General features: G+C 40.3%; 1 protein-coding gene across 13 annotated transcripts in view; it reads right to left on the minus strand.

Annotated features, from left to right (window-relative positions):
• The window catches only part of ARHGEF33 (Rho guanine nucleotide exchange factor 33), a 74917-nt gene that overhangs the window by 20476 nt on the left and 26594 nt on the right, over window positions 1–27847 (minus strand). For 12 of the 13 annotated variants that reach the window (XM_061625582.1, XM_061625591.1, XM_061625592.1 and 9 more), the window contains 8 exons: window positions 27094–27236; window positions 25179–25223; window positions 23839–24063; window positions 20591–20720; window positions 16715–16847; window positions 4108–4191; window positions 1231–1317; window positions 189–337 (listed from right to left, as the gene is read on the minus strand). In XM_061625582.1, coding sequence (XP_061481566.1) covers window positions 189–337; window positions 1231–1317; window positions 4108–4191; window positions 16715–16847; window positions 20591–20720; window positions 23839–24063; window positions 25179–25223; window positions 27094–27236 — 996 coding nt within the window. The remainder of the gene's footprint in view (window positions 1–188; window positions 338–1230; window positions 1318–4107; window positions 4192–16714; window positions 16848–20590; window positions 20721–23838; window positions 24064–25178; window positions 25224–27093; window positions 27237–27847) is intronic. The other variant, XM_061625583.1, reaches the window with a different exon arrangement.

A 27847-nucleotide genomic window follows, 5' to 3' on the forward strand; every position in this document is an offset into this window, starting at 1 on the left:
TGCTGGTTTCAACATGAGAAGTAACTCCAGCTGAGGGGGAAATGGCCAGGGATGGCTGTTTGTTTACAGCAGGTAATTTATAGAGGACACAAACTCCAGCTTTTCTGAGAGCAGGACTTGGATCCCCCTACCTGCGCCTGATTAGAAATAAAAGGAAGATCAAAGCCACCCTTTGGCGCCAAACTCACGTTCTTAGCTTCTTTCGCTTCTGTATCAGTAGGTCTTCATTGCACTGGAAGAGAAGGCTATAGTGCGAGATGAAAACTCGCAGACGCTGGACACAGACAAGGAGAAGGTAGTAATCAGGGTGCTCTTGCTCTGTGTACTTCAGGATATTCTGGTGCAAAAGGAGGACAGCAGCACTGAATTGTGTTCTCTCCACCCATTGAGTAAAAGTGCGTGAAACATGGCATGTGCTTTACTCCAGGGGCCATGTCAGACTGAACAAAAGGGGTTGAAAAAGCAGCTTTGTAGCTTGGGGGTTCTCTCTCTGATTTATCTTTGTTACTAGGGGCACAAATGGCTAAGAGCAAGAACAGGTGCAAATTTAGTTTAGTTTGCATTTAAAGGCAAACCTACCAAATTTTCACTTCCCGAAAAAATATGCAAACTAAAATACAGCCATTCTTCAAAATTTGCACTTCTACAAATTTTACAAAGAATTGCAATTGCCAAGTAATGTGTGCAAAAATGCATATACTAAAGTGTGAAAATGATATATTAGTGAAGATGCACTGTATCAGGGGAAATTGCTTTGCAAAAAAATGTGTACAGTAGAAGAACTAAGTGTAACTAACATACAAAATGCATTATAGGGGAAATTGCTTGCAAAAACATGTATATTAGGCAAAAATGCATAAAAATTTGTATGAGAAATTCATGCTGAAATGCTGATTAACTTTCATGAAGACATTTTTTTAATGACAAACTGGTGTGGAAATGTGGAGAACTGAAATCAAGATAGGGAAAATAGGGGGGGGGGAAGAGAAACCAAAACTTCTCACTAGAATGCCTTCTAGCAGCTTCAGCTCATACACGAGCCAGAACCATTCCTGATAATCTGGCCACAATGGTCCATGCAAGCGTAACCTCAAGACTTGATTACTGCAATGCATTGGGTCTGCCTTTGAGATTGGTCTGAAGGCTGCAGTTAGTGCAAAATGCTTCTGTGAGTGTGCTCTCTGGAGATAGTCGTCATCAACATTTATGCTGATTATCAGCAGAGCTTACCTGTAAATGAAGCAGGTATTCAGGAATACGCTGGACAATATGAAAGAAGAATATGTAAATGTCAGCCTTAATCTCTTCCTCAATCTGCTGACAAAAGAAGAGAAAATAAAATGGGTTTTTATTGTTGTTGTTACTGCCTTCAAGTCAATTACGACTTATGGTGACCCTACGAATCAGCAACCTCCAATAGCATCTGTCATGAACCACCCTGTTCAGATCTTGTAAGTTCAGGTCTGTGGCTTCCTTTATGGAATCAATCCATCTCTTCTTTGGCCTTCCTCTTTTTCTACTCCCTTCTGTTTTTCCCACCATTATTGTCTTTTCTAGTGAAATGTCTTCTCATGATGTCTCCAAAGTATGATAACCGCAGTTTCATCATTTTAGCTTCTAGTGAGAGTTCTGGTTTAATTGGTTCTAACACCCAATTATTTGTCTTTTTCGCAGTCCATGGTATGTGCAAAGCTCTCCTCCAGCACCACATTTCAAATGAGTTTATTTTTCTCTTATCCACCTTTTTCACTGTCCAACTTTCACATCCATACATAGCGATCGGGAATACCATGGTCTGAATGATCCTGACTTTGGTGTACAGTGATATATCATTGCATTTGAGGACCTTTTCTAGTTCTCTCACAGCTGCCCTCCCCAGTCCTAGCCTTCTTCTGATTTCTTGACTATTGTCTCCATTTTGGTTAATGACTGTGCCGAGGTATTGATAATCGTTGACAAGTTCAATGTCCTCATTGTCAACTTTAAAGTTACATAAATCTTCTGTTGTCATTACTTTAGTCTTTTTGACATTCAGCTGTAGTCCTGCTTTTGTGCTTTCCTCTTTAACTTTCGTCAGCAGACATTTCAAATCTTATTATATTATTTATGGGAATTTTTATATACTGCCTTTTATGTGAATATCTCAAGGCAGTTTACAATAAAATCCATTAAAAATACAATGATAAAGATAGCAATAAACCCAGCAGCATAAAAATAGGCCACAGTCAAACAAAGTAAAGATGCTTAAGCCACTTAATTTCATTGAGCTTAAGCCCGCTTTACTCTATGACGGCTTGTGGCCCAAACGTTGGTATATTATAGGAAGTGTACACTGACATAGACTTTTGCTTATCTCAGAAGCATGACTTATAAACTGTACATCTTATTGTATATGCAAGAATGAGGGTATCAGTGCCTATTTACTGGTTCCAAATCTCTGCCCTTGAAATAACTGAAAACATATTGGGATGACATTAGACTGCTGTAATGTGTGCTGTATATGTGGTGCTGCCTGTCAAGTTGGTTCAGAATACTTCTGGTACTGGGCACTGTGATCACTTATGTAGCTCTGTTAATTGCTCTGACTCACAATTCATTCCTGGGCTCAATTCAAAGTGTTGACTCTGACCTTTTAAAGGCCAACATTGCTTGAGGCCACTGCAGAGCTTGGAAAAGTTACTTTTTTAAACTACAACTCCATCAGCCCCAGCCAGCATGGCCACTGGATTGGGCTGATGGGAGTTGTAGTTTAAAAAAATAACTTTTCCAAGCTCTGGAGACCAGGCTACCTGAAAGACTACTTATCTCCACATCTGCCTCCCTGGACACTATAGTAACTTCCAGACTGTCACTCTTTCGCAATTGCATAGGAATAAATTTAGGTTTATGCAATTAAAGTGGGTTAAAGCGCTCTGGTGCTCATGCACAACAAACACACTTCACAAAAAACCAGACTTTTTGCACTAAGAAAAGTGATGGGGAAACGCACTAGAAAGTGTGGAATAGCAGTTGATTGTCAGGAAGTCCTATAACCTCTGCACAAACCAATCAGAATGAATGTTCAATAAACAGCAAACACTGTATAACCTCCAGGCAAGCTTTGAGCAAGCAAATTAGTCTGAATGTTCCATATACAGGTCATCTGGAAGCAACCCAAGATCATCAACAGAAGGTTGCATCTGAGGTGTAGCAGGTGGTTATGAAGGAGAGGGTGTTTGTGGAATGCTCACCCCACTCTGCAACAATCCCGTCAATCCACATGCTTAACTAAGGGATTTTTTTAAGTAATAGTTCTGTGTCCAAATGGACACCCAGTCTTAGCTTTTGGACACCTAGTGAATGGATACATACCATTTAATCAATGAACCAAGACCACACATTCAGATTGGAAGCCACTGAAACACTGACTAGACGTATGAAATTTTTTTCGTGAAATTGGATAGAATCTGTAGAATATAGGGGCACATTACACAATAGCTCTTAGGGTTATTACAAACCACCAATCTTTCTGAAAAACTTAACAAAATCTCTCTCTGTGTTCACTGTGATGTCTGGTTCTCTGTATCTTCATACTTTTTTTTTTGCTACAGCAGGCTGTGGATTGTAAGCAGACGTTTTTAATTTTAATTTGCTTTTTAATTCATGTAGCTACTGGTAGGTGTATTCCCTCCCTGTTTGTTTGTGTGGTTTGTTTGGACCACTTTGACCTCAGTCAGGGCTTGTACATGGTACAGAGGCTTCCACATGAAAAGCCATTTGAATGAAAAAAACTGACACCCAATAACAATTCCTTTAAAAATGCTCTGTTCTTAACATGCCAGTTTGGTTATTGGAACTGGCTCCTAATCTTATTGCAATCATGTGCCCTGATTCAGCAATCCTTTGAGAGCTTCGGTGCCCACAGAACTTGTCTTCTTGCCAGGACTTCTTAACTTGCAGCTCTGTGCCCATGGAGCCCTTTGTGCATCTGGAGCTTCCCTTTCACTGAAGAAGGAAGCCCACCCATGCAAAAGGTTCATATGAGTCTGGATCAGAATCAACAGGACTGATATCTACACAGATAGCACAACTGGGTATGTCTATGGACTAAAACATGGCCACGCTCACCTCTTTCAGAATCACCACATGGATCAATGAGATGCACTCAGGCAAATCCCTCAAATAAGCAACGTAGTAGTCCAAAAAACTGTTCTGAAAAGCAAATAAAAATTGGTCCTTGAGAATTCTTATGTGTGTGACTGTCATGCTGGCCCACTGATTACAGTGACTGACAAATACAGACCACGGAGCAGTAATTTAAGAAAGAGATGAACTATGACAAAATTGGAACTTGACAGTCTATTTCTTTTGGAACAACAAGAATATATGGGATGAAGACTAGAGAACCTGTTCACACAAGTCATATTGTTATCTAATAGTATTATGGCATATTAGAGGTTTCACTGGCTGTGTTCAGACAACATGGTATGCCACAAACCATGGCTTACCATTAAAAAGTTGTATGCTGGTGCATGCTGCCAAATTGCTCCCATGGTGCAGTAGTGCATGGAATTCCTCCCCTAGCGTGACAGGAGCAACAAACCATGAGCCTTGCCATGATGTGATATCTCAACCAGCACTTGTGGTTCGTTATTCTCCCCAAAAAAACAATATGAAGCTGATCATGATTAATGGCTTACTGTGTAGTCTGAACATGGCCACTATCTAGCCAAGCTCTGTCATTTTGTGGACTCTGTGCTGATCATGCATGCAAGCTTTGTGCAGTGCCCACAATGTTCTCATCGGTTTTCCGGGAGAGGACACTGCAAATCGAGCTCTTAGATAAAACAGCTAAAACAGTAGGCCTTACTTTATCTGTATAGGGATTAAGGGTTCAATTAAACTGGCAACTTTCTTCACCACCCTATTGTAATTTTATTAGCGACTCCCTACCAGTGCTGGTATGTAAATTTGCTGATATTGGCTTATAAACATCGGCTGCAAGACTTTTAACAGCGTATCAGCTTAGCAGATGCCTCAGAGCTGTAAGAGAGAAGGAAACACAACTAACTTTTAGCAAGCCCCAACTAACAGATAAACTATACCAAGACTTGTTTTCCATCTGTGATTTTTGATATTTTAAGGCTTGGGCAAATAAAAGATTTAAGACATAACAGCTTGTGATTTAAAGGAGAAAACTTCACAACAGCCATAATGGTTCTAACAAGGCGGAAATGCAAAGACTTAGGTATTGTGTTGAATACCGAAGAATTGCTGTCTCATACCAGGAAGAAGCAAGCCAAAATAACGCATTATTTCAACTCTAACAAGAACGGAATTAAGATAGATGCGGTGACCGAGACAGAAGATATCTTGCAATATGACATTCCAGCAAATAGTTGGAGTATAAACAAATAGTTGGAGTACAACAATCATGCAGTGGTAAGTGCCTATACTAAGTTATACTCAGAGGCAATAAGGGCAGCAAAAAAGCAATATTTTGCTGCCACTATTAAAGCATCTATTTGCCGTCCAGCTGAGCTCTTTAAAGTTGTCCGTGGGCTATTGTCTTCTGGCCCTAGGGACTCGGTGGAATCATCTGAGGCCCGCTGTAATGAATTTGCTAGACACTTCCAGGATAAAATCTTTTGCATCCGTCGGGACTTAGACTCCAATGTTATAGCAGTTGAATCAAATGAGGTATCCAGAGCACGGCCTTGTCCTGATTCTTTGGATGAGCTTCAGTTGGTACAGCTTGAGGACGTTGACAAGGTGTTTGGATTGGTGCGTGCAACCACTTCTAAGTTGGACCCTTGCCCCTCTTGGCTAATAAAAGCTAGCAGGCATGGAACAGCCAGCTGGGCCAGGGAAGTGATATATGCCTCATTGCGAGAGGGAGTGGTCCCTAGCTGCCTGAAAGAGGCGGTGGTAAGACCACTTCTGAATAAACCGTCTTTGGACCCAGAAAATCTTAACAATTACAGGCCGGTAGCAAATGTCCCATTCCTGGGCAAGGTCCTCGAACGAGTGGTTGCCAGCCAGCTCCAGACACTCTTGGATGAAACCGATTATCTAGATCCATTTCAATCGGGTTTCAGGCCTGGTTTTGGTACAGAGACAGCCTTGGTCGCCCTGTATGATGACCTTTGTCGGGAGAAAGAGTGTGACTCTGTTGATTCTCCTTGATCTCTCAGCGGCTTTTGATACCATCGACCATGGTATCCTTCTGGGGAGACTCGCTGATTTGGGAGTTGGTGGCACTGCTTGGCAGTGGTTCCACTCCTACTTGGCGGGTCGTCTCCAGAAGGTAGTGCTTGGGGAGCACTGCTCGACACCCTGGGTACTCCAGTATGGGGTTCCACAGGGGTCAGTTTTGTCCCCCATGCTTTTTAACATCTATATGAAGCCCCTGGGTGCAGTCATCAGGAGTTTTGGAGTGCGTTGCCATCAGTATGCTGATGACACGCAGCTCTACTTCTCCTTTTCATCTTTTTCAGGTGAGGCTGTCAATGTACTGAACTGTTGCCTGGCTGCGACAATGGACTTGGATGAGAGCTAATAAACTGAGGCTTAATCCAGACAAGACCGAGATGCTGTTAGTGGGAGGTTCTCCCGACCGGATGGTGGATGTTCAACCTGTTCTGGACAGGGTTACACTCCCCCTGAAGGAGCAGGTTCGTAGTTTGGGAGTTCTTTTAGAACCTTCACTGTCACTTGGACTTCCGGGAAGGGTGACTTAGCCTGTGCCTGCTTTTGAGACGGGCTCCTGCCTCAAAAGAAGCTTATTCAGATATATCAGTCAGTTTTTTCTTTTTTTTTTGACTGATTAAACTTCTCCCGGGTAGGGAGAAACGAAGAGATTAACCTCAAAGCCTATTTTTGTTGGGACGACCAGATCTCATTAATTTATGGGACGAGGTCCAGCCGACGAAGGTGGGACGGATTTTTAACAGCAAGCTCTATCTGATAAAGCGAACGTTCACCTTATCTTCTAAGAGAGAACGCACTAACAGGCAAGCACCCTTCTTTCTATATTTTTCTTTTACTTGACTTAAATTGTTGCTGTTTAAAAGAGATTTGCCAGATTGATCAGTTTTTGACATCTCACTGGGGAGCCATAACTTCTCTCTGCTACGCACTAATTAATAGCTTATCTCTGTTTTTGTTGCAAAAAGCTGTCCTGGATTTGCATTCTAAAGATATACACAGAAGAGGGATTTCTATTCCAGATTTTTATTTTGAAAAATATTATACTGTTTTGAGACTACTCTCTTTTTGGTCTATTTTATTTTGACGAATCTGTTTCTTGACGATTGCCATTAATTGTTTCGATCCTGGGAACTGCATTTTGTTTACTTAACTATTGGAGAGATAAGGCTGTCTGCTCTGTTTATACTGTGATGTCACCAAGTTTGGAGTATTAACCCAATTGTTGCTGAAATAAGAAGTGGTTTTCCTATATTTTTCTTTTAAAATGGCAATTAAGAAAGTGGCTGAAAATCTGGAAATAACTATGTTTCAGAAAATAATGGATGAGATTGAGATAATGAAAATTGAATTGAGTAAAATGAAGCAGGAGATTAAAGATATAAGGGTCCCTGTGAGAGAGGTGACCCTGGAAGGGGTCCCTGTGAGAGAGGAGATCCCGGAGATTGGAACAGGGGTCCCTGTGAGAGAGGTGACCCTGGAGACTGGAATAGGGGTCCCTGTGAGAGAGGAGATCCCGGAGATTGGAACCAACGTGGAACAGGAACAAGATTTGGAGTCTATGGACTTTAGAAATAAAATCTATTGTTTGGAACTCAATGTTATCTCTGAAGAAATGAATGAAGATTCTAGAGATAAAGTTATCAATGGCATGGATAATCTTCTGGACTGGAATGATGTGATGGAGCCCAATATAGAGAAAATCTATGGAATTAACTGCAGCCATGTGACAATGGAAAAACTTTTAAGAGATGACCCAGTGTATTTTGAAAAAAAGAACAGAGATATGATTTTACAGCAGTATTTCAGCAACCTATTCAGAATGGATGGCAAGAAAATATTTGGGATAGAGGTAATCCCCATCAGACTCTTACTATATGACTATGGCTTTGACAGCAAGATTATTATGGAATACTGATAATGGAAGATTGGATATTGAAATTACTGGACTTAACAAGACTACTGAAGATGGAAGATGGAAAATGGAACTAATAGAGATAATAGAACAATGGCTACTGAAATTATTGAACCTAACAGATTCTGATGTGATGGATTAATTGAAATGTTTATTTTGACTATGGTTATGACAATAAGATTATCATAATTAGTAATGAGATGGATTAATCGATATGCTTATCTGGAAAAAAAATTGATAGATATATTTCTTAAAGAATTGAAACCTCTCTTTGACTTTTTGTGGAAAGAATAAAGTAATGTTTATGAGATTTGATGATTAAGTAAGATAACTACTGGAGGAAAGTGATTTTATAATATGACTTAAGAGACAGGATTGTTATATATTATAGACTTATAACTGATTTGATCTTTGACAAATGGGAAGTCAATATTTTACTCTTTATTTTTTATTTTTGTTTTTTTTTTCTTTTTTTCTTTTTGTTTAACTATTTTTGATTTTGTTTTTTGTCTTTGAATGTTTTATGATTTTGTCTTGTATGTTTTATGAAAATCTGAATAAAAATTATTGAAAAAAAAAAAAAAGAACCTTCACTGTCACTTGAAGATCAAGTAGCCTCGGTGGCATGGAGTGCCTTTTACCAACTTCGCCCCTATCTGGATAGGGATGACCTCGCTTCAGTTGTCCATGTTCTGGTAACCTCTAAACTAGATTACTGCAATGCGCTCTATGTGGGGCTGCCTTTGAAGACGGTTCGGAAACTGCAGCTCGTGCAAAATGCAGCGGCCAGATTGATAACGGGGACCAGGTGGTCCGAACATATAACACCGATTCTGGCCCGCTTGCATTGGCTGCCTATATGTTTCCGGACCCGGTTCAAGGTGCTGGTTTTAACCTATAAAGCCTTATACGGCACGGGACCACGATACCTGATGGAACGCCTCTCCCGATATGAACCTACCCGTACGCTACGCTCAGCATCGAAGGCCCTCCTCCGGGTGCCTACTCAGAGGGAGGCTCGGAGGGTGGCGACAAGAAAGAGGGCCTTCTCAGTGGCGACCCCTGAATTATGGAATAGTCTTCCTGACGAGGTACGCCTGGTGCCGACATTACTATCTTTTCGGCGCCAGGTTAAAACTTTCCTCTTTTCCCAGGCATTTTAGTATGTGGAAAAATGTTTATGTTTTTAAATTTAAATTTTAAGCTTTTAAAAAAACTGTTTTAAATATGTGTTTCATTGTATTTTATGCTGACTGTTGTGAACCGCCCAGGGAGCTTCGGCTATGGGCGGTATATAAATTTAATAAAATGAAATGAAAAATGAAATATAACTAACCTCCCTTTTTGCCCATTAAGCAATGCAGAGACTGGCTTACTAAGCATAGCCCAAGAACTTGCAGAGGCAGAGAAGGGAGGTGATTTATTGCGGTCTGTGCAAGAGATTAATCTATCTGCAATAAGCACAGATAGCTCAATGCCCCTACTTGAATAGTCAGATTGCTACGAATCCCCCATATATACAACTGTGACGAAAGACCCGGCAACTTATATGCCTAGGACAGCTATAATGAACGAAAGTTGGTGCCAGGCAGTGACTGACTCACTAACCCAAATCTCTAGATTTGTGGCTGAATCAAATATGTTGCTTACAACACTCGCTAATCTCATAGCAGAGAAGGGAACTTACTCCAGGACGGAGATAAAGAAATCAGATATAGCCACACAGACTTGCCAGAACCTATTGCTGTTAAAACACCCTTCACTGAACAATAAAAGGAAGAATAAATCTACATCCCAGCCTATTAAAAAGAGCAAAAATATTAAAACCATTAAATCCCATCGCAGATGTCACATGAGGTTTGATAAACTCTTCAGGCTGTTGGTTACTCAGAAAGTGACAGCTAAGAAAAAGAGCAGAAAGAAAAAGAAGAGTAACTTAAAATCTAAAAAACTCTCAGACCATGATCCTTACCATGTAATTCCATCTGAATCTATACAAGATCTAACAACTCTGGACGCGCAAATGGAAGAACATAACCCCCGTTCTCAAGACCCGGATACACTCCAAATGCGAAGATTAACAAAGAGTTTAAGCAATACAAGTCCTTCACCTCTTGTATAGAAGGAGACAGTTTGGAATTTAGCTTTATACAACAAAATGCTGGCTATAATAAATTACCCCAAACCGAAAGGACTATTAATGCAGAGAGAAAGGATACAACATTTTATAAATATCATAAACGAGATATCTCCTGGAGTAATTCGTCAAACAGATATTGTAAGCATTGATCATCTCTTTTATAATTACATCAAAGCAAGAGCCATGGTAACATTCCACGGAGAAGATAAGGCTAAACGTCTCTATAACAAGAGAGAATTATTTGCTGAATACAAATTAGGTATTACACGGCTTTTTGAAAACCAAGGCTCCCCTTTGAGATTAAGAGCATCTATTCCAAGCAGTATAAATGCCCAAGCTGCAGCACAACCTATATTTATTACAAGCAATGAAAAGAATGATATAATTACAGGATCCCAACAACCCACTTTGGAAGAGGGTGTTTCCCTGGTTACACAAACTATGGGGACACACCAGATACCAGCATTACATGGGATGTGATGCCCCCAGAAGCATTAGAACAGGGTTCGAGAACCCATCAGAAAGGGCGGGGAACTATTGACCTGTCAATTTTAAGTAAAAACTTCATTCCCGAGGAGCGAATGCTTTTGGAATCGTATGCCTCTCTGACACAAGAAGCCAAATCTTATATTATGAACAGCCTGGAAAATCTTATGACAGCCATAAAGAGTCTAAGTTCCACCGAGGGTCACCCTTTTTTTGATAATGACAGACCGATTATCGCGAATCAAGAAAAGAAAGAGATCATACTCACAAACACAAACTGACTAACTGCGTCAAAAGCTATCCATCAAGTAAAAATAATCTCTTGGAACATTGCTGGATGGTCCAACAAAGTCCAACTCCCGGCGTTTTTGAATAATCTTTCGCAATATGATGTCATCCTAATCCAAGAAACCTGGATGATAGAAGATCTATATTTTGATGGCTACTCAACGTTTAAATTGAATGCTGTATTAAGTAAGAGGGGAGGAAGACCCAAAGGGGGTGTTTGTATTTTTATTTCAACAAAAATTAAGGCTAGATTAACTAACTTGAAGCCTCTACATGATGTGGCTGCGGCAGTATTGTTAAACTTGCCACAAATCTCTATGCTGGTTATAAATGTTTATATCCCCCCTAGTCGTGAAAAAAGTACTATTATAAAAAAATTTAAAAAATTAGGAGCCTATTTAGATGAGTTAATAAAATGCCACCCGGAAGCCCTGCTAGTGTTAGCCGGGGATTTTAATGCCAGGATGGGTTCATCCAACCAGGCATTGTTTACCAAATTCCAATTGGAGGTTCCATTACTCGACGGCCATATTAACATCCCCATTAGACAATCTAAAGACAAGGGTATAAATCGAGCGGGGCTGAGTTTAATGGAACTCACTGAAACAAAACCTTGTGCTTTTAAATGGTCGTATGAGAGGTGATTTGGAGGGTGAGCTGACCTACTTAGCGACCAGGGGAGCCTCTATGATAGACTTGATGTTTGTCTCACAAGAGCTATTCCCTTTGGTCAATTGCTATAAGGTCAAGCTCCAACCCGAAAGTGATCATTCCCCGATAACCATGACACTTTCTTGGAATAGTGAACCCCTTTTCTTAACACAGCAAGCTTTTGACTCAAATGAGGTAATCATACATCCTGCCCGAGTAAAATGGGTACCTAAACTCGAGAAGGAGATACAAAACAGCTTAATCTTGCCTGAACTATTAGCCAAAAAAACTCAATTGCTGACAACATTTTATGACACTGAGGTATATAACTGTTTCCACCATATATTGAGCAAAATTCGGGAAGTGATGGTCAATAACAGAGCTTGGAAAAGTTACTTTTTTGAACTGCAATTCCCATCAGCCCCAGCCAGCATGGCCACTGGATTGGGCTGATGGGAGTTGTAGTTCAAAAAAGTAACTTTTCCAAGCTCTGGTAATCCCAATAAATTTAAGCCCAATCCAGGCAGTACAGTTCATAAAACAAAGCTATGGTTTGACCAGGAATGCCTAGTAAAGAAAAGACAACTTATGGCCAGTCACTTTACCTATAAAAACGCTAGGTCGCAGCAAAATTTGGACATATTCTGTGAAACAAGACGGCAATTCAAAAGCTGAATAAAAAAGAAAAAACATTTAGCTTTAAAACAATCGTGGCAAAGCCTGTTGCAGGCCTCCAAGTTAAAAAACTCGACGTTATTTTGGCAACAAATAGCTCAACAATGGCCTAACTTATCAAGAACTATTAGAAAATGTACATGGAGAATATATAATGAAAGTGAGAGAACAACTGATAAAGGAAGGATATAGTTCTCAATGGTTTGCCTATTTACAATTGTTAGAAAGATATAAAATGGACAAGAAAATGTATGGGTTTGAAATAAGTAAATCTGATTTTGAAATAGGTTTGTGTACAAATGATGAAAATACAATTGCGAAAATGTATAAACTCTTGCTGAAAATGGATGTGGAAGAAGAACAAGTAAAAGAGTGTATGGTAAAGTGGGCAAAAAATTTTGGTTATAACATACAAATGGATCAATGGGAAAATATGTGGACAAAAAGGCTTGAGATTTACATTATGCTATAATCTTAAAGAAAATTTCTATAAAATGATGTATCGTTGGTACATGACTCCAGAAAAGTTGTCAAAAATGTATAGTAATGTTTCTAACGTTTGTTGGAAATGTAAACAACAAGAAGGATCATTTTATCATATGTGGTGGCTGTGTAAAAAGGCAAAATCATTTTGGGCACAGATAGGTAGGATGATGCAAAAAATTCTAAAGATAAATATTCAGTCAAAACCAGAATTTTTTTTATTGGGTTTTATGGATAAACAAATAGAAAAGAAATATGGAAGAATAATATTATATATGATTACGGCAGCAAGATTATTATATGCACAAAAGTGGAAAATGGAATCAACACCAACAACGGAAGACTGGCTATTGAAATTAATGGACTTAGTAGAGATGGATAAATTGACATGTTTACTTAGAGAAAAATCGACAGACACATTTCTTAAGGAATGGAAGCCTCTCTTAGACTTTTTGTTGAAAGATCAAAATAAAATGATGATATTGGGATTTGACGATTAACTAAGATAGCCTATGGAGAAAAGTGATCCTGTATGTATATATTAAGGGACAGGTTTGATATATATTATATACTTATAGCTGATCTGCGACAAATCGGAAGTCAACTATTTTATTTTTTTTCTTTTGTTGTATTGTTATGTTTTTGTTGTTTGACTTTGTTTTGTTTGTCTTTTGAAAAATTTGAATAAAAATTATTAAAAAAAAAAAAATGGCCTAAACCAACGTTTAAGCTCGATTGTGCAATTGCACCCACTGAATGGGAAATTTATTATTCTAACTTATTTCAACAATCTATTATTAGTCTACTGAATTCACCTAACTTTCCAAAAGATATCCCAGTCTGGCCGCCTGTGACAATCAAAGAAGTTCTTGAACTTATAGCCAGCCTAAAACCTAATAAGGCCCCTGGCCCAGATTGTATACCTCCAGAAGTCTTCAAGACAAATGCCGAGTGGTGGGCCCCAATTCTTGCCGTACTGTTTACTACAATAAACACTACGATGCAAATCCCTGATGGTTGGGGATCCGCAATTATAATACCTATTTATAAGAAAGGTCCCCACTCAGACCCAGCCAATTATAGACCAATTAGTCTACTCAATATAATAAGTAAATTATATGCTGGTTATCTCTACGATAAACTATTAGATTGGACAAATCAAAAAGAAATACTAGCGCCAGAACAAGCAGGTTTTCGATCTGGACGCTCAACCCTCGAGCATGCGCTTGTCCTTCAGCATCTGGCATTTAAGTATAGTCGCAAAAAGGGTGGCGCCCTTTATGCTGCTTTCATAGATCTTAAATCAGCATTTGACCTAATATTAAGGACTAGACTTTGGTCTAAATTGACTGAATTAGGTACTGACAGTCGCCTATTAAGGCTGATACAGGGGCTTTATGAAAATACACATTTGCAAATTCGTTGCAATAACAAAGGGCATTTAACAAACCCAATACCAACGTTTAAAGGGGTGAAACAAGGTTGTATACTGTCGCCATTACTATTTAACATCTATATAAATACAGTAGTGGAAAGCTTGGCCCTCACTCATTCACATCCCCCTAAACTAGCTGGCTTTCCAAGACCTTGCCTCCTTTACGCGGATGATATAGTTCTTCTATCTCTAACACCTATTGGTATGAAAAGATTGCTGAGGTCATTTGCTTCCTTCTGTGAGAGGGAAGAATTAGTAATCAACTATCAAAAAACAAAGGTCCTGATCTTTACAAGGAAAAGATCCAACCATGTGTGGAGAATCAACAACTACTCCACAGAACAGGTAAAAGTTTTTAGATACCTAGGTATTCTTTTCCAAACATCTGGCTCTCAGCTAATGCATTTTAAACATTCTATTTTAAATGCTAAACGGACAACTAAGGCCCTATTAACATTTTTCTATAATAAGGGTGGTCAATCTGTCCCACCCATTATAAAAATATTTATAGCAAAGGTTATTCCCCAATTAATGTACGGAATCCAAATAAATACTGATGAGAATGTTTCAATTCTAGAATCTGTCCAAAATACGCACTTTGGGATTCTCCTTACCTCTTATTATACAGATGGGACCTGAATTAGCAGGGTCAGCAATTAAACAGCGCCTCAAGGACACTGATTTTCAGCACCACCTAATGCAAATTAAAAATCATAGATATAACCCAAAATTTTGTACTTTAATGCCATATCTTTCTATTCTAGAATTACCTAAATATAGAAGAGCGTTTTCTCTACTTAGGCTAAATATCTTGCCTTCCGCTCTCTTAGAGGGCAGATATAATAAGATCCCTTATGCTGAAAGGATGTGCCCCTGCGGAGTGGAGGAGACAGAAACTAACGACCATGTATTATTTTGATGCTCTTTTTACCGGGATCTAAGACAACAACTAATATTATCCATTTTAAAGACTATACCTGGCAGGACAGAAAGATTTTATGCAGACTATCTGCTAGGGGATTTTATACCCCAGGTTACCCTAGTTATGGCCAAATTTAATGCAGTGGCAATTTGCAGGAGAAAACTGAGTGTGCTTTGACTAGTTGTACCTTTAAAGATTTATCCATATATTTTAAATAGCTAGCTTGGGTGATCTCCATTTGTATTGTTGTTGTATGATGTTTTTATTATAACTGGTCATTGACTGTAATAAACTTCTATCTATCCCCACAACGTTCTCATCAAAATTCTGTTCCATATTATTTTTCCATTTAGCCTGGATTTACTATTTCCACAGAAAATCCAATACGTTAAAAAACAAAAACAAGTGGAAATAGCAAATATGGATTAAATTAAGGGGGAAAATATGGGATGGCATTTTGATGAGGACAATGTTGTGTGGGTGCTGCATAAAACATCTGCATGAGCAACACCAAGTCCACAATAATCACTATTGGGAAGAGCCCTTTGCCAGTCAGTCAGAGGAAGTAGCTAAAAACAGGTGGTGGCATGGTGCAGATGTTTTCAGGATTCATGGAGCTTTTCAACAAAAGATGGAAATGCGTCAAAATTAAACCTCCACCACCACCATCTCAAAAAAATCTTAAGAGCAACTGCATGAGATAATAAGGAATCCACATTTATTTGAATTAATAACCTCCACCTGTGGTATGTCTAAACATTAGCCTCTACAGTTAGAAACTTGTTTCTCTTAAAAAGTGGTTGACAAATAAGGATTGTAGTCAACTAAGTCCAACTCAAAGTAGATCCACTGAAATCAATGAACCTAAGTTAGTTAACTTCAATGGGTCTACTTTGAGTAGGACTAGCATTGAATGACCACCCTATATATATATATATATATAATTCAATACGGGATGGGAAACCTTTTTGGTTCGATGGGCCAGATCAGGATCAGCCTCGCAGTCCAAATTTGGCAGGTGGGTGGGGCCGCTCACCAGTCAGTCGCATAATGTAATTATGATGTCACATGATTGAAAGGTAGGTTATCCCACCCACCTGTCAAAATCCCTTGCATGGGATTCCCAGACAGCCAACTGGTTGTCGGCCAAGCACTTGGGAGCGGCAGCACTAGGGGCTTTGCTAGCTCTATGCTCGGCACTTCAGGGCATGCCAAGAACAGGGTTTGGGGAACGGAAAGAAGCCTGCATCTTACAGGCTTTCTCTGGCTGTGTGTGCCTATTCCCAACAGCGCAGCCAAACAGAGCAAGATTACAGCCTAAGCCTTCCCCTTCAGACATTTAAAATATACCTCACTTAGCTTAAGAAATGCTTGGCTGTGTGTACTTGAACACAGTTAATTAAATTTTTGAGCATGTTTGGGCAGGGATGGGGAACAAAGATACATATATCATTCAATCAGTTGGTACAAAATGGACCAATTACTTCAGAATAACATCTTCTCCCTCCCCCCGTATTTTTATCCCACAGGTACCTCATCATTGGTCAGCTTGAGGAAGATGTCTCCCACGATTCCCTGCTGGGGCCAGCTCAGCAGTCTTTCCTGCAGGGCCTGAAGTAAGTCGGCATGCTGCTGCACCAAGTACCGCAAAGAGTTGGGGACAAAACTGTGGCCAGAAAATAGCAAGAACAGATTCATTTTCACAGAGCCATTGGCAAACAGAAGAAAAGCACTTAAAAATACTATCCAACTGGGGAAGACCTGCTAAATATACAAAGCCTGAGGCATCAAGAAGAACTTCCGGGCACAATTGTTTGACTCAAGGATGAAGCCAGGTGGATGTGGGAGATCTGGGATCAGGTCTCCCAACTTTCAACTTCTCTTTGAAGTAGCTGGGCTGTGTCTCCAGTATTAATTGGAACAGTGGCATTGTGGGGAACATGGTATTTAATCTTGTTCCCATTCCCACACTACTTTCTCAATCTACATCCCCTCCTGAAGTGCTACTATACCTTCAGCAGAAAAAAAAAGAGTTGCAGAAAGCCTTGGGGCCATCTTGATCTGCTCGGTGCACAGATGGGTGAATTTCGGTTTCTACTTTTTCCAACTATAAATTCAGTTCTCCACATTTCCACCTCAGTATTTGATTTTTTTAAGTCCTCATGAAAATTCATCAGCATTTTAGTGCAGGTTTCTTCTAATGTACACATTTTTGCAAAACAATATCCCCTAATATAATACATTTTCAATAATGTATGCATTTTAATGCACATTTTACACTAATATATGCAGCGTTGTTCACATTACTTGGCTGGGAGAACTGCACTGCAAAATTCGAAGTGTAAATTTCAAAGGATGGCTGTGTTTTGGTTTACATAGTGTTTCAGAAAGGGCAATTTAGGTAGATTTTTCTCTAAATGCAGACTTCGTTGAATTTCTCCCCCTGCCCTAGCTCAGGGCAGGAAATCTGAGCTACAACATTCCCAACAGAGCGTTGTCCAACCTCTCCTTTAAAAGCTCCAGTGAGGAAGAGCTGACCACATCTCTAGGCAAATACCCCTTTTGGAGCAAGATACTCAACACCAATTTCAATTTCACCAATTTCAACACAAATTTCAAGCCTCCTTTCAGCACAGAGACAGCACTGGCCCTTCCAAGATTTGCACCGTCTGCCTATTTGCTACGGGGTCTAATTCAAGGTTTTGGTTCTGATTTATAGTCCTAAATAGTTTAGGAGCCGGTTGCTGGGTGAAGGGCCTTTCCCTATATTGTCCAGCCGCGTTGGAGATTGGCTGGGGAGGCCTCTTGGCAACTTGTCATTTTATGTGTGTGTGCATGTGTTAAAATTGTGGTCTGCCCTGAAATCCCTTGTGATGAAGGGCGCACTATTGTAATGAGGAATCAAAATATTGAGGATTTTTAATCTTTAATTCATCTCAGTGAACCAGAGTTTGGAAAGCTGGCAACAGCAAAGATTCCTGGGAGACAGTCCCTCTGTGACCTCTGAGTACATATCTTGCAACCCTGAAGGTATAGACTTCCTGACTCCTATGGAGATTTGGATTTGTCACCCAGTAAGAATAGGCGCTCCTTTCAAACAAAGGAAATGTTTATGATAATCTAGGCCTTCAGGAGGAAACAGAATAGCTCCTTTCAAACTAGGAGGTGTTATGCATTTCTAAGCCTTTGGAGGAGACAGGATTGCAGTCATTATCTAGGAATCCCTCAGGGAATGGTTTCTGGAAAAACAACATATTCCCTGACAGGATTATCCTAAATTCTTTCATTGTTCTTATTTATCACATCCACATCCTCCTGGAGACATTTACATTGGGTTTACTTTGGGGTCAGTTTAGTTAGGAAAAGGTATAAAACATGAGGAGTCAGAAGGGGAGGGCAGTTCCTCTTCTGGAGGGCTCCAACAACTGCTTTCCTTATCAATGCACGTTAGCATCTTTGGGACAATTTCAGAGCTATGGATTTGGGTGAGAACTTTCAAATCTGGCGCTGGTTACAAAGGGAGGAGCTTTTGCTCATTGGGTGAGATACGAAAGTCTCACTCTCTCAGCCTTAGTCTTGCAACAACTCTCCGGGAAAGGTATATGCAACTATCTGGGCCTTTTTCTTTCTTTTTTTTTCTTTCTGTGTGGGTGAGCTGAATGTAAAAGTGTTTATAGGGTTAGTCTCTTTGCTTTAGTCTATCCAGTGTTGCTGAATGAATGAATAATAGTTAGAAAGCTGCTCATTGTTAACTGTAATTGTAAACTGCAATATTTTTCCTTGTTTCTTCTCTTAATAAAACTACTCTTTATTTTACTTTCAGTGTGTGTCATTGGGTCAAGGGTAAATTTATACATGCTCTGGGGGTGACGTGTGGGTAACTCCAGCAAAAGATCCTGCTGCTCTTGCTTGATAGGGGAACTTGCATTTCTAGTGAGCTCTGCTCATGAGGAAGTTCAAGGTCCCTTCGTAACACTATTAATATAAACAAACAAACTGTTCCTTTGGTGAACTTGTGTTACCGTCAAGAGGTTTCTTCCAACGTTCAACCAAAATCTCATTTCCTGGAACTTCAGCCCATCAGATCTAGCTCTGTCCTCTCAGAAAACAGATAACAAGTGTTTGCCCTCTTCCATATGACATTATTTCAGGCAGTGGCAGCTGGTGGCTCCATGTCAGTGGGGCAGTTGAATCAGCTCCAGGTTTTAGTCCAAACTAAATCCACAATGGATTCCACTGTCCCACTGACATGGAGCCACCAGCCACCACTGCTTTCAGGTATTTAAAGAGTGCCATCTTGTCTTTGTCACCACCACCACCCATTCCGGCCCCTAGTTTTCTCTCCTCTAGGCCAAACAAACCCAGTTCCTTTACCCTTTCCTCATAGGAGTTGTTTTCCATACCCCTTCCCTGACCAACCTTTTTCCTCTGTGCCTCTTCCAAGTATGGCACCCAGAACTGGACACACCATTCCAGCTAAATTCCGACTAGAGATGGACTCCTCTGTCAGTTGTTGAAGTTTCTTATTTTTCCAGTCCTAAATTCATTTCTCAGCATTTCTGCAGCAATTTGCAAACATCATTTTCTCCTCCATCCCTAGATCTGATTAATATTAACTATTACTTCCCGTCAGGTACAGGTATCATGATCTGGGAGGGTCAGATTTGTCCATATCCGTCTCTCTCCGCTGCTAATTTTTCCTGTCTTAAGTATGGTTCTCAAAATTTTCTCATTACCTTCTGATTTTTTTTTTAAAATCCTCATGAAAATTTGTCAGCATTTTCGTATTTCTCTTAATATACACTGTTTGTATGCAACTTTACCTAATATGCATTCTTTGAGTAAATAATTTGTCCAGATACAATGCATTTTTATGTAATTTTCATAATATACACATCGATGCACACGTTTTCCTAATATATGCATTTTTTTACACATTATTTGGTTGGTGAATTGCACTGCAAAATTCAGAGAAGTCTGAATTTTGAAAGGTCGCTGTGTTTTGGTTCACATACTTTGGGGAAGTGTGAATTAGTTGAATTGCCTTTAAACGCAAACTGAAATTAATTTCTCCCCCAGGCAGGATTGATGGTTGTTTTCTCCCCAGGCTATGTGCCTCATAGTGGTCACAATGGACATGAGCAGAACATGTATAGTAGTATTGTTGAGCAGTTCCTAGGACAGGATGGGAGGCTGTTTCTGAGATGGTCTGTTTCTGAAGAAGGCAAAGAGTGCTCCTTCAACAAAAAGGGAACATGATCAGGCAAAGCAAAGGATGAGTGTATGACTTATGAAGGGAGCGGCAGAGTTGAATGGAGAGGGTAGGAAGGGCACTGGTGATCAAAAACAGGGGCTGGCACATTTAAAGGAAAACATTGCTTCATACAAGTAGGTACAATGAAAAAATACCTTCTCTCCTTGGTGTTCCTCTTCGCTTCTGGTCCTTGCAATGTGGCTTTAATTTTGAGGACGAGGGAGAGATTAACAACGTACTTCTTTTCCGACTCGAGTAAGTCCAAAGCAATATTCTGCCTTTTAGCTATGACAAAGTATAGCACAAATTATTGGTTGTTTTGAATAGGTGAATAATTATTGTGATAATTGTGCACTCATATTTGGACAAGTTGTTATTACAAGGAGAAAAATCCATGTCGCTCTGGGTTTCTGTGAGGAAGGGCGGGATATAAATAGAAAGAAAGAAAGAAAGAAAGAAAGAAAGAAAGAAAGAAAGAAAGAAAGAAAGAAAGAAAGAAAGAAAGAAAGAAAGAAAGAAAGAAAGAAAGAATTCCTTTATTATTGTAATTCTTCCAAAATAGGGAGATTTGGGTCCATTTTAACATTCAAGGCTTAGATCAGCTGTTGCCTAAACTTATCTGCAAAACAAAAGTAATGCCTACATTTGAAACAGGAATCCGGTTGATCAAGCACTGGCTTCCTGGTCTCTGCACAATTCTACTGGGAAGAAAAGAGATTTTCTAGGAGATGAACTATGATGCATCAACACATGTCAGAGAGGTGTCAAAACACTCACAAGACTCCAATTTCAAAAACTGGTAGCTTGTGATTTTACCATGTAAAGGTTATCGAGCCAATTACAATCTTGTAAAAAACACAAAAAACAATAAGAGAACAGAGAATAGATGCCTACGTAGATTTTAGCAAGAAATATAAAGGGTAAAAACTAAATGAAATGGGTACGAGATAAACACCAATCAATCTAAGAAAACTGGGACTGCCTCCAAGTCGATTCTAAATTATGGCAACCCTATGAATAGGATTTTCATGGTAAGTGGTATTCAGAGGGGGTTTACCATTGCCTTCCTCTGAGGCTGAGAGGCAGTGACTGGCCCAAGGTCACCCAGTGAACTTCATGGCTGTGTGGGGATTCGAACTCTGGTCTCCCAGGTCATAGTCCAATACTCAAACCACTACATAGGTTAAACCAATAGAATTTATGGCAGCATACACACCTTATATTTAAAGTACATTTAAAGCACATGACTTCCCAAAAAGAATACTGGGCATACTGGGTACTGTCATTTTTTAAGGGTACTGGGAATTGTAGATACGTGGGGGCTAAACTAGAGTTTCCAGGATTCTTTGGGGGACACTATGTGCTTTAAAATGCATGGTGTGTACACATTCTCAGTTTCTTCAAGAAAATATATGAATGAAGTTAGATTATTTTAAAGAGTATAAACATGAAAATAAATGGTATTGAACAGAAATGGATACTGAGTGAAACTGCATATTAAGAAATAAAAACAGAATGCTGCATACATCAATATATGCAAAAGGAGGAAGAACTCTCTAGAAACATTTTGGTTTCGGTCTACAAGACACATATTGTTATGTGCCTTCAAGTCGATTACGACTTATGGCGACCCTATGAATCAGCGACCTCCAATAACATCTGTCATGAACCACCCTGTTCAGATTTTGTAAGTTCAGCTCTGTGGCTTCCTTTATGGAATCAATCCATCTCTTGTTTGGCCTTCTTCTTTTTCTACTCCCTTCTGTTTTCCCCAGCATTATTGTATTTTCTAATGAATCATGTCTTCTCCTGATGTCTCCAAAGTATGATAACTTCAGTTTCATCATTTTAGCTTTTAGTGACAGTTCTGGTTTAATTTGTTCTAACACCCAATTATTGGTCTTTTTCGTAGTCCATGGTATGCGCAAAGCTCTCCTCCAACACCACATTTCAAATGAATTGATTTTTCTCTTATCCGCTTTTTTCACTCTCCAACTTTCACATCCATACATAGAGATTGGGAATACAATGGTCTGAATGATCCTGACTTTAGTGTTCAGTGATACATCTTTGCATTTGAGGACCTTTTCTAGTTCTTTCATAGCTACCCTCACTAGTCCTAGCCTTTTTCTGATTTCTTGACTATTGTCTCCAGTTTGGTTAATGACTGTGCCAAGGTATTGATAGTCCTTGATAAGTTCTATGTCCTTGTCACCTTTAAAGTTACATAAATCTTCTGTTGTCATTACTTTAGTCTTTTTGACATTCAGCTGTAGTCCTGCTTTTGTGCTTTCCTCTTTAACTTTCGTCAGCATTCATTTCAAATCATTACTGGTTTCTGCTAATAGTATTATATCGTCTGCATATCTTAAATTATTGATATTTCTCCCTCCAGTTTTCACACCTCCTTCATCTTGGTCCAATCCTGCTTTCCGTATGATATGTTCTGTGTATAGATTAAACAAATAGGGTGATAAAATACACCCTTGTCCCACACCCTTTCCGATTGGAAACCAATCAGTTTCTCCATATTCTGTCCTTACAGTAGCATCTTGTGCAGAGTATAGGTTGCGCATCAGGAGAATGAGATGCTGTGGCACCCCCATTTCTTTTAAAGCATTCCATAGTTTTTCATGATCTACACAGTCAAGACACAAGAAACATGAGGCTACCGCATTGCTAAAGCTAAGCAGGTCTGGCTCTGGTGAGTGCCTGGATGGAAGACCACCTAGCAACCACATGTATGCCGTCTTGGGTTCCTTGATGAAAGAAAGGCAGGATATGAATGTAGGAAAATAAATGAGTAAATAATTTTAAGAATTTATCAGTCAGGAGATCAATAGATGAGAACATTCAGAAAAGGAGAACCAGCTACTGTAAACCAGGGATGGGGAACCACAAATGCAGCCCTCCAGGGTGGGCTGGCTCTCCCCAGGCCACGCCCCTCACCAGCCCAGTTCTGCACCCTCATCCAGGGCTTTTGCCTGGCTGGAATATGCCTTTGAATTGTGATGACGTTCAGAAAGGGCAAATAATTCCAAAGGAATGTGACCACAAAATAACAGTTTCATTGCTTCTTGCACTGAAGTACAGCAGTTTGTTAGCACAAGCTAAAGACCTTAATCAGGCTGGATTTCATATGGACCCCAAGTTCAGAAGTGACTGTTAGGATTCGCAGTCTCAAGTCTTGCTTGATGATTTATTCAAATTCCTCAAGAATCTCTAGATCCAGGGGTAGCTAACCTGTGGCCCACCAGATATTGTTGGACTCCAACTCCCATCAGCCCCAGCCAGCGTGTCCAACGGTAAAGGTTGGTGGGAGTTGTAGTCTAGCCACAGCTGGAGGTCCTATGTTCCCTACCCTTGCTCTAATTTCTTTCTATCCACTATTTTTTATTCTCACCTGCAACAGAAGGGTCCTGCAGGATATTCTCCGTCGAGCGATATCTGCTTGGACCAACATCCTTCTGCCTGTCACACTGATCCTTTGAAATATGTTCATCACTCCACTCTTTCTTCTCCTTGGGCTGTTTCCACACTGTGGATGATGACTGGCCCTTTGACTGAGTATCAGCAGACGAGGAAGCTCTGAGGCTGTCTTCTGTCTCCAGGGTAGTACCTGTTAGCCCTAGGAATTAGAATAGGTTGGCAGCAGGACTGGTTATCCTTAAAGGCCATTTGGCCCATCAGGCTAGTCTCAAACCCATTGTGACAGACACCTGTGATACCAAACTGATGTGATGGGTGGAGGCTCTGAAACCAGTGTGCTCTACCTAAGCAAAATGGCTACTAGCCATGTTGGCTATGTTGTCCACCATTGGAGGCAGTACGCCTCTGTATGCAGTTGCTGGGACAGTGCTATTTTGCTCGTGTCATGCTAATGGGCTTCCCACAGGCATCTGGCTGGCCAATGGGGGAAACAGGTGTCACACCCACGCCCTTCATTTAGAGCACATGGCTTCCCCCAAGGAATCTTGGGAGCTGTAGTTTGTTAAGGGTGCTGGGAATTGTAGCTCTGTGAGGAGTAAACTACAGTTCTCAGGACTCTTTCAGGGAAGCCATGTGCTTTAAATGTATGGTGTAGATGTGACCTGGATGCTGGATTAGATAGGCCTTTCATCTGATCCAGCAGAGCTCTTCTTATGTTCTTAAAGTATATATGTGCCAGAACAGCTTTTTAAAAAAAAAAGCAAGAAAGAAAAAGGAGCAAACCTGAATGTGTCTAAGAGAAAGAGATCTGGCAGCCAAATTGTGGGAGTTTCTACTGTGCCATCTAAACTAATGGCCGCTGCCATATCTTGCCGTGGTGAATTTCACAAGTCAACGAAGGACCTTATGAAATTATCACAGCATTGTCATGATCTCCTGTTGGGAGGAAGGATGGGATATAAATCAATCAATCAATCAAATAATAGATAAATAAATAAATAAATAGGAACACAAGTGGAACATGAGGAGGGGGTGGAGTGGCAATGGTGCCTTCCTGGCAGTGAGGTGAAGGGAACTCTGGATTGGTGGTATTGGTGTCCTGCAGGTATTGCCAACCCGGAGCTCCTCCAAGTTCACCACCGCCCCGCCCTGCCCCCATCCTGGTGAATGTAGAGCTGCTGGAAGGGGGCCACTGCTGCTCTGACCCCGCCCTGCATGCACCACAGCTGATTAGGAATCTCTGCCAAACAGGGAATGTCTGCGAGCAGCACTTCATTTGGACAGAAGAAGCAAAGCTCCTCCCACTTCACCTACCTTTCAAGTTGCCTTTTCCTAGTGCCGTGGGTCTGCAGTCGGAGACTGAGCAAGAACGGGAGAGATTTTAGCTATAGTTAAAGAAAAGTCAGTCAAGCAAACTCTTCTAGAGACCTAAAATCAAAAGCCGAGGAAAGCGCTTCAAGGGTTTTTGTTTTTAAATTCAGAGCATTGGAAGAGAAAAGTAAAACAAACAAAAAACCCTAATTGATGCCATAATTGGTTGCCTCCAAATTAGACCTTTTTTAATCTGGATTTTTTGTTAACATAACGTGTTCACTCAGATTTTACAGAGAATCCAGTGTTGCTTCCAGACAGATTGCTCCTAGCGCTTACTAGCAGGGGAAGGGCCATAGCTCAGTGGCAGAGCACCTGCTTGGCATGCAGAAGGGCCCAGGTTCGGTCCCCAGCATCTCCAGGTAGGGCTGGGAGAGATTCTTGCATCAAATCCTGCAGAGCCACTGCCAGTCAGAGTAGACAACAGTGGGACTTCCACAGAAACATAAGAAGCTTCATTATACTGGCACAGAATAAGCTCAGTATTGTATGTAGCATACAATCCCCTCCCAGGCTTCAAACTGAGTTGCCCCGTCATATTTCCAACAATTATAGCACTTGCTCTATCTCTGTCTGTTCCTTTCCTTCCTTTCCCGCTCCCCAAAACCAGAGCAGCCACCACCATGCAGTGTTGTTGTTTCCTCAGTGCTCATTCTGTCTCGGGGACCGCCTCCACACTTAGCTATGAAATTGCCATTCTGTTATATTTCCTCAATAAAATTTCAGAAAAAAACTCCAATCTCATATCTGTTCCTCTTTGAGTAAGTTATGAGGGCAGTCTGCTGTATGGCTACCTAATCCAAAATTACACTGTGTTCTTGTGTATTTGGAAAATGTGCAGATTTCTAGACCAACTCTACTGGACAGTAATCCAGCAGACCCTGGGCTTCACTGGGAAATAGTTTCCATTTCAGATAAATTCCTTCTAGTCACATGTGTTCCAGAAGTCTTATTCTCTCTCATTGTGATCTGAGAGAACATCTTACCCCTTATATACCCAGTAGATCGCTGCAATTTGCTGGTGAGGGCCTCCTGCAGATACTATCTTATCAGGAGGTCCGTTCTGCATAGTAGAAAACGAACCTTTAGTGTTGTAGCACCTATGCTTTAGAAATCCCTCCTCTTAAATAGTAGACAGGCACCATCTCTGTTATCTTCTCAGCGCCTACTGAAGATCTTTCTCTTTCAACAAGCCTTCTAAGTAGAGACCTTATCCCAGTCTGGGTCTGCGCTAGAACTGTAATTTAAGATGTTTTTAAATCCGTTTTTTTCTTTTAAAGATTTTTAAAAGATGCTTTGTTTTAATATGCTTTTTAAGATGTTTTGTTTTAATGTGTTTGAAAGTCTTTTGCTTTTAAGATGTTTTAGAGTGCTTTTAGTGTTTTCTTTGCTGCCTTGGGCTCCTTCTGGGAGGAAGGGCAGGATACAAAATAAATAAATAAAGTTTGCAGGTGTGTTCAGAGCAAGCTTAGTGACAATCATTTACCTCTATGATGCACATCATTCTATTTCTAATGTAAAACACGTATTTCTCACGTTGAAATGAGGAGAGGCAGATTGGCAATCACTCAGGAGCCTAATGAACACGAACAATATTTCTTTATTGCCTCTAGACAGAAAATTAAAATGGCATCTCTTTCTCCCAGTGGTAATGCTATAATAATGAACTAAAAATTGTCAATTTGTTGCATTTTAATACTACTCTAACTGAGGTCACCTTACCTGCCCAATAGTAAAGCCAGTCCCCATGGAAGTGACAGGTTTGGAGTGGGGGGAGGAAGGAGGAGGAAGGGTTAAATGTTCTGATCTTCCCAAGCATACATGATAGAATGGGTAGAGAGTCAAATAAAATAAATACCTTTCTCATAAGTTGCATTATGCAACATCTTTACAAAATCTTCATTAATTAAAACTGGCTCTGGAAGGTTCACTGATCGAAAGGGACTTCCTTGTAGAGGTGTGGGCACTGTTTGTGACCCATGCTCCTCCTTCTGTATTCGTCTGAGGAGGAAAAAATAAAATAAAAGCAAGACAACCAGGAGCTTCCCTTGGGGGTACACCTTTGATTTAAGGTGTAAAAATACACAGAATTTAAATATAAAAACAAATAATGTCTCTCTTAGAATCATAGAGTTGGAAGGGACCTATAAGGCCACTGAGTCCAACCCCCTGCTCAATGCAGGAATCCAAATTAAAGCGTACCCAACAGCTGCCTCTTGAATGCCTCCAGTGTTGGAGAGCCCACCACCTCCCTAGGTAATTGGTTCCATTGTTGTATGGTTCTAACAGTTAGGAAGTTTTTCCTGATGTTCAGTTGAAATCTGGCTTCCTGTAACTTGAGCCCATTATTCTGTGTCCTGTACTCTGGGACTATCAAGAAGAGATCCTGGCCCTTGTTTCAAACATACAGTGGCAGTCTTATCTGGTGCATTAAAGCTAGAATTCTATCAGGAGGCCGTGAGGGGAAAACAGTGGTGTAGTCAGGGGAAAAGAACACAGGAGAGTGCAGCTTTTTCAGAGCAGGAGTGATGACACCATCTGCTAGAGCACCAGGGTAATTGCTATGGCAGTGGAATGAGGTGATCATGAGGCTTTCAGCTTGTTTGTGGCAT

Source organism: Rhineura floridana, chromosome 4 (assembly GCF_030035675.1).
Source record: "Rhineura floridana isolate rRhiFlo1 chromosome 4, rRhiFlo1.hap2, whole genome shotgun sequence".
Classification (NCBI taxonomy): Eukaryota; Metazoa; Chordata; class Lepidosauria; order Squamata; family Rhineuridae; genus Rhineura; species Rhineura floridana.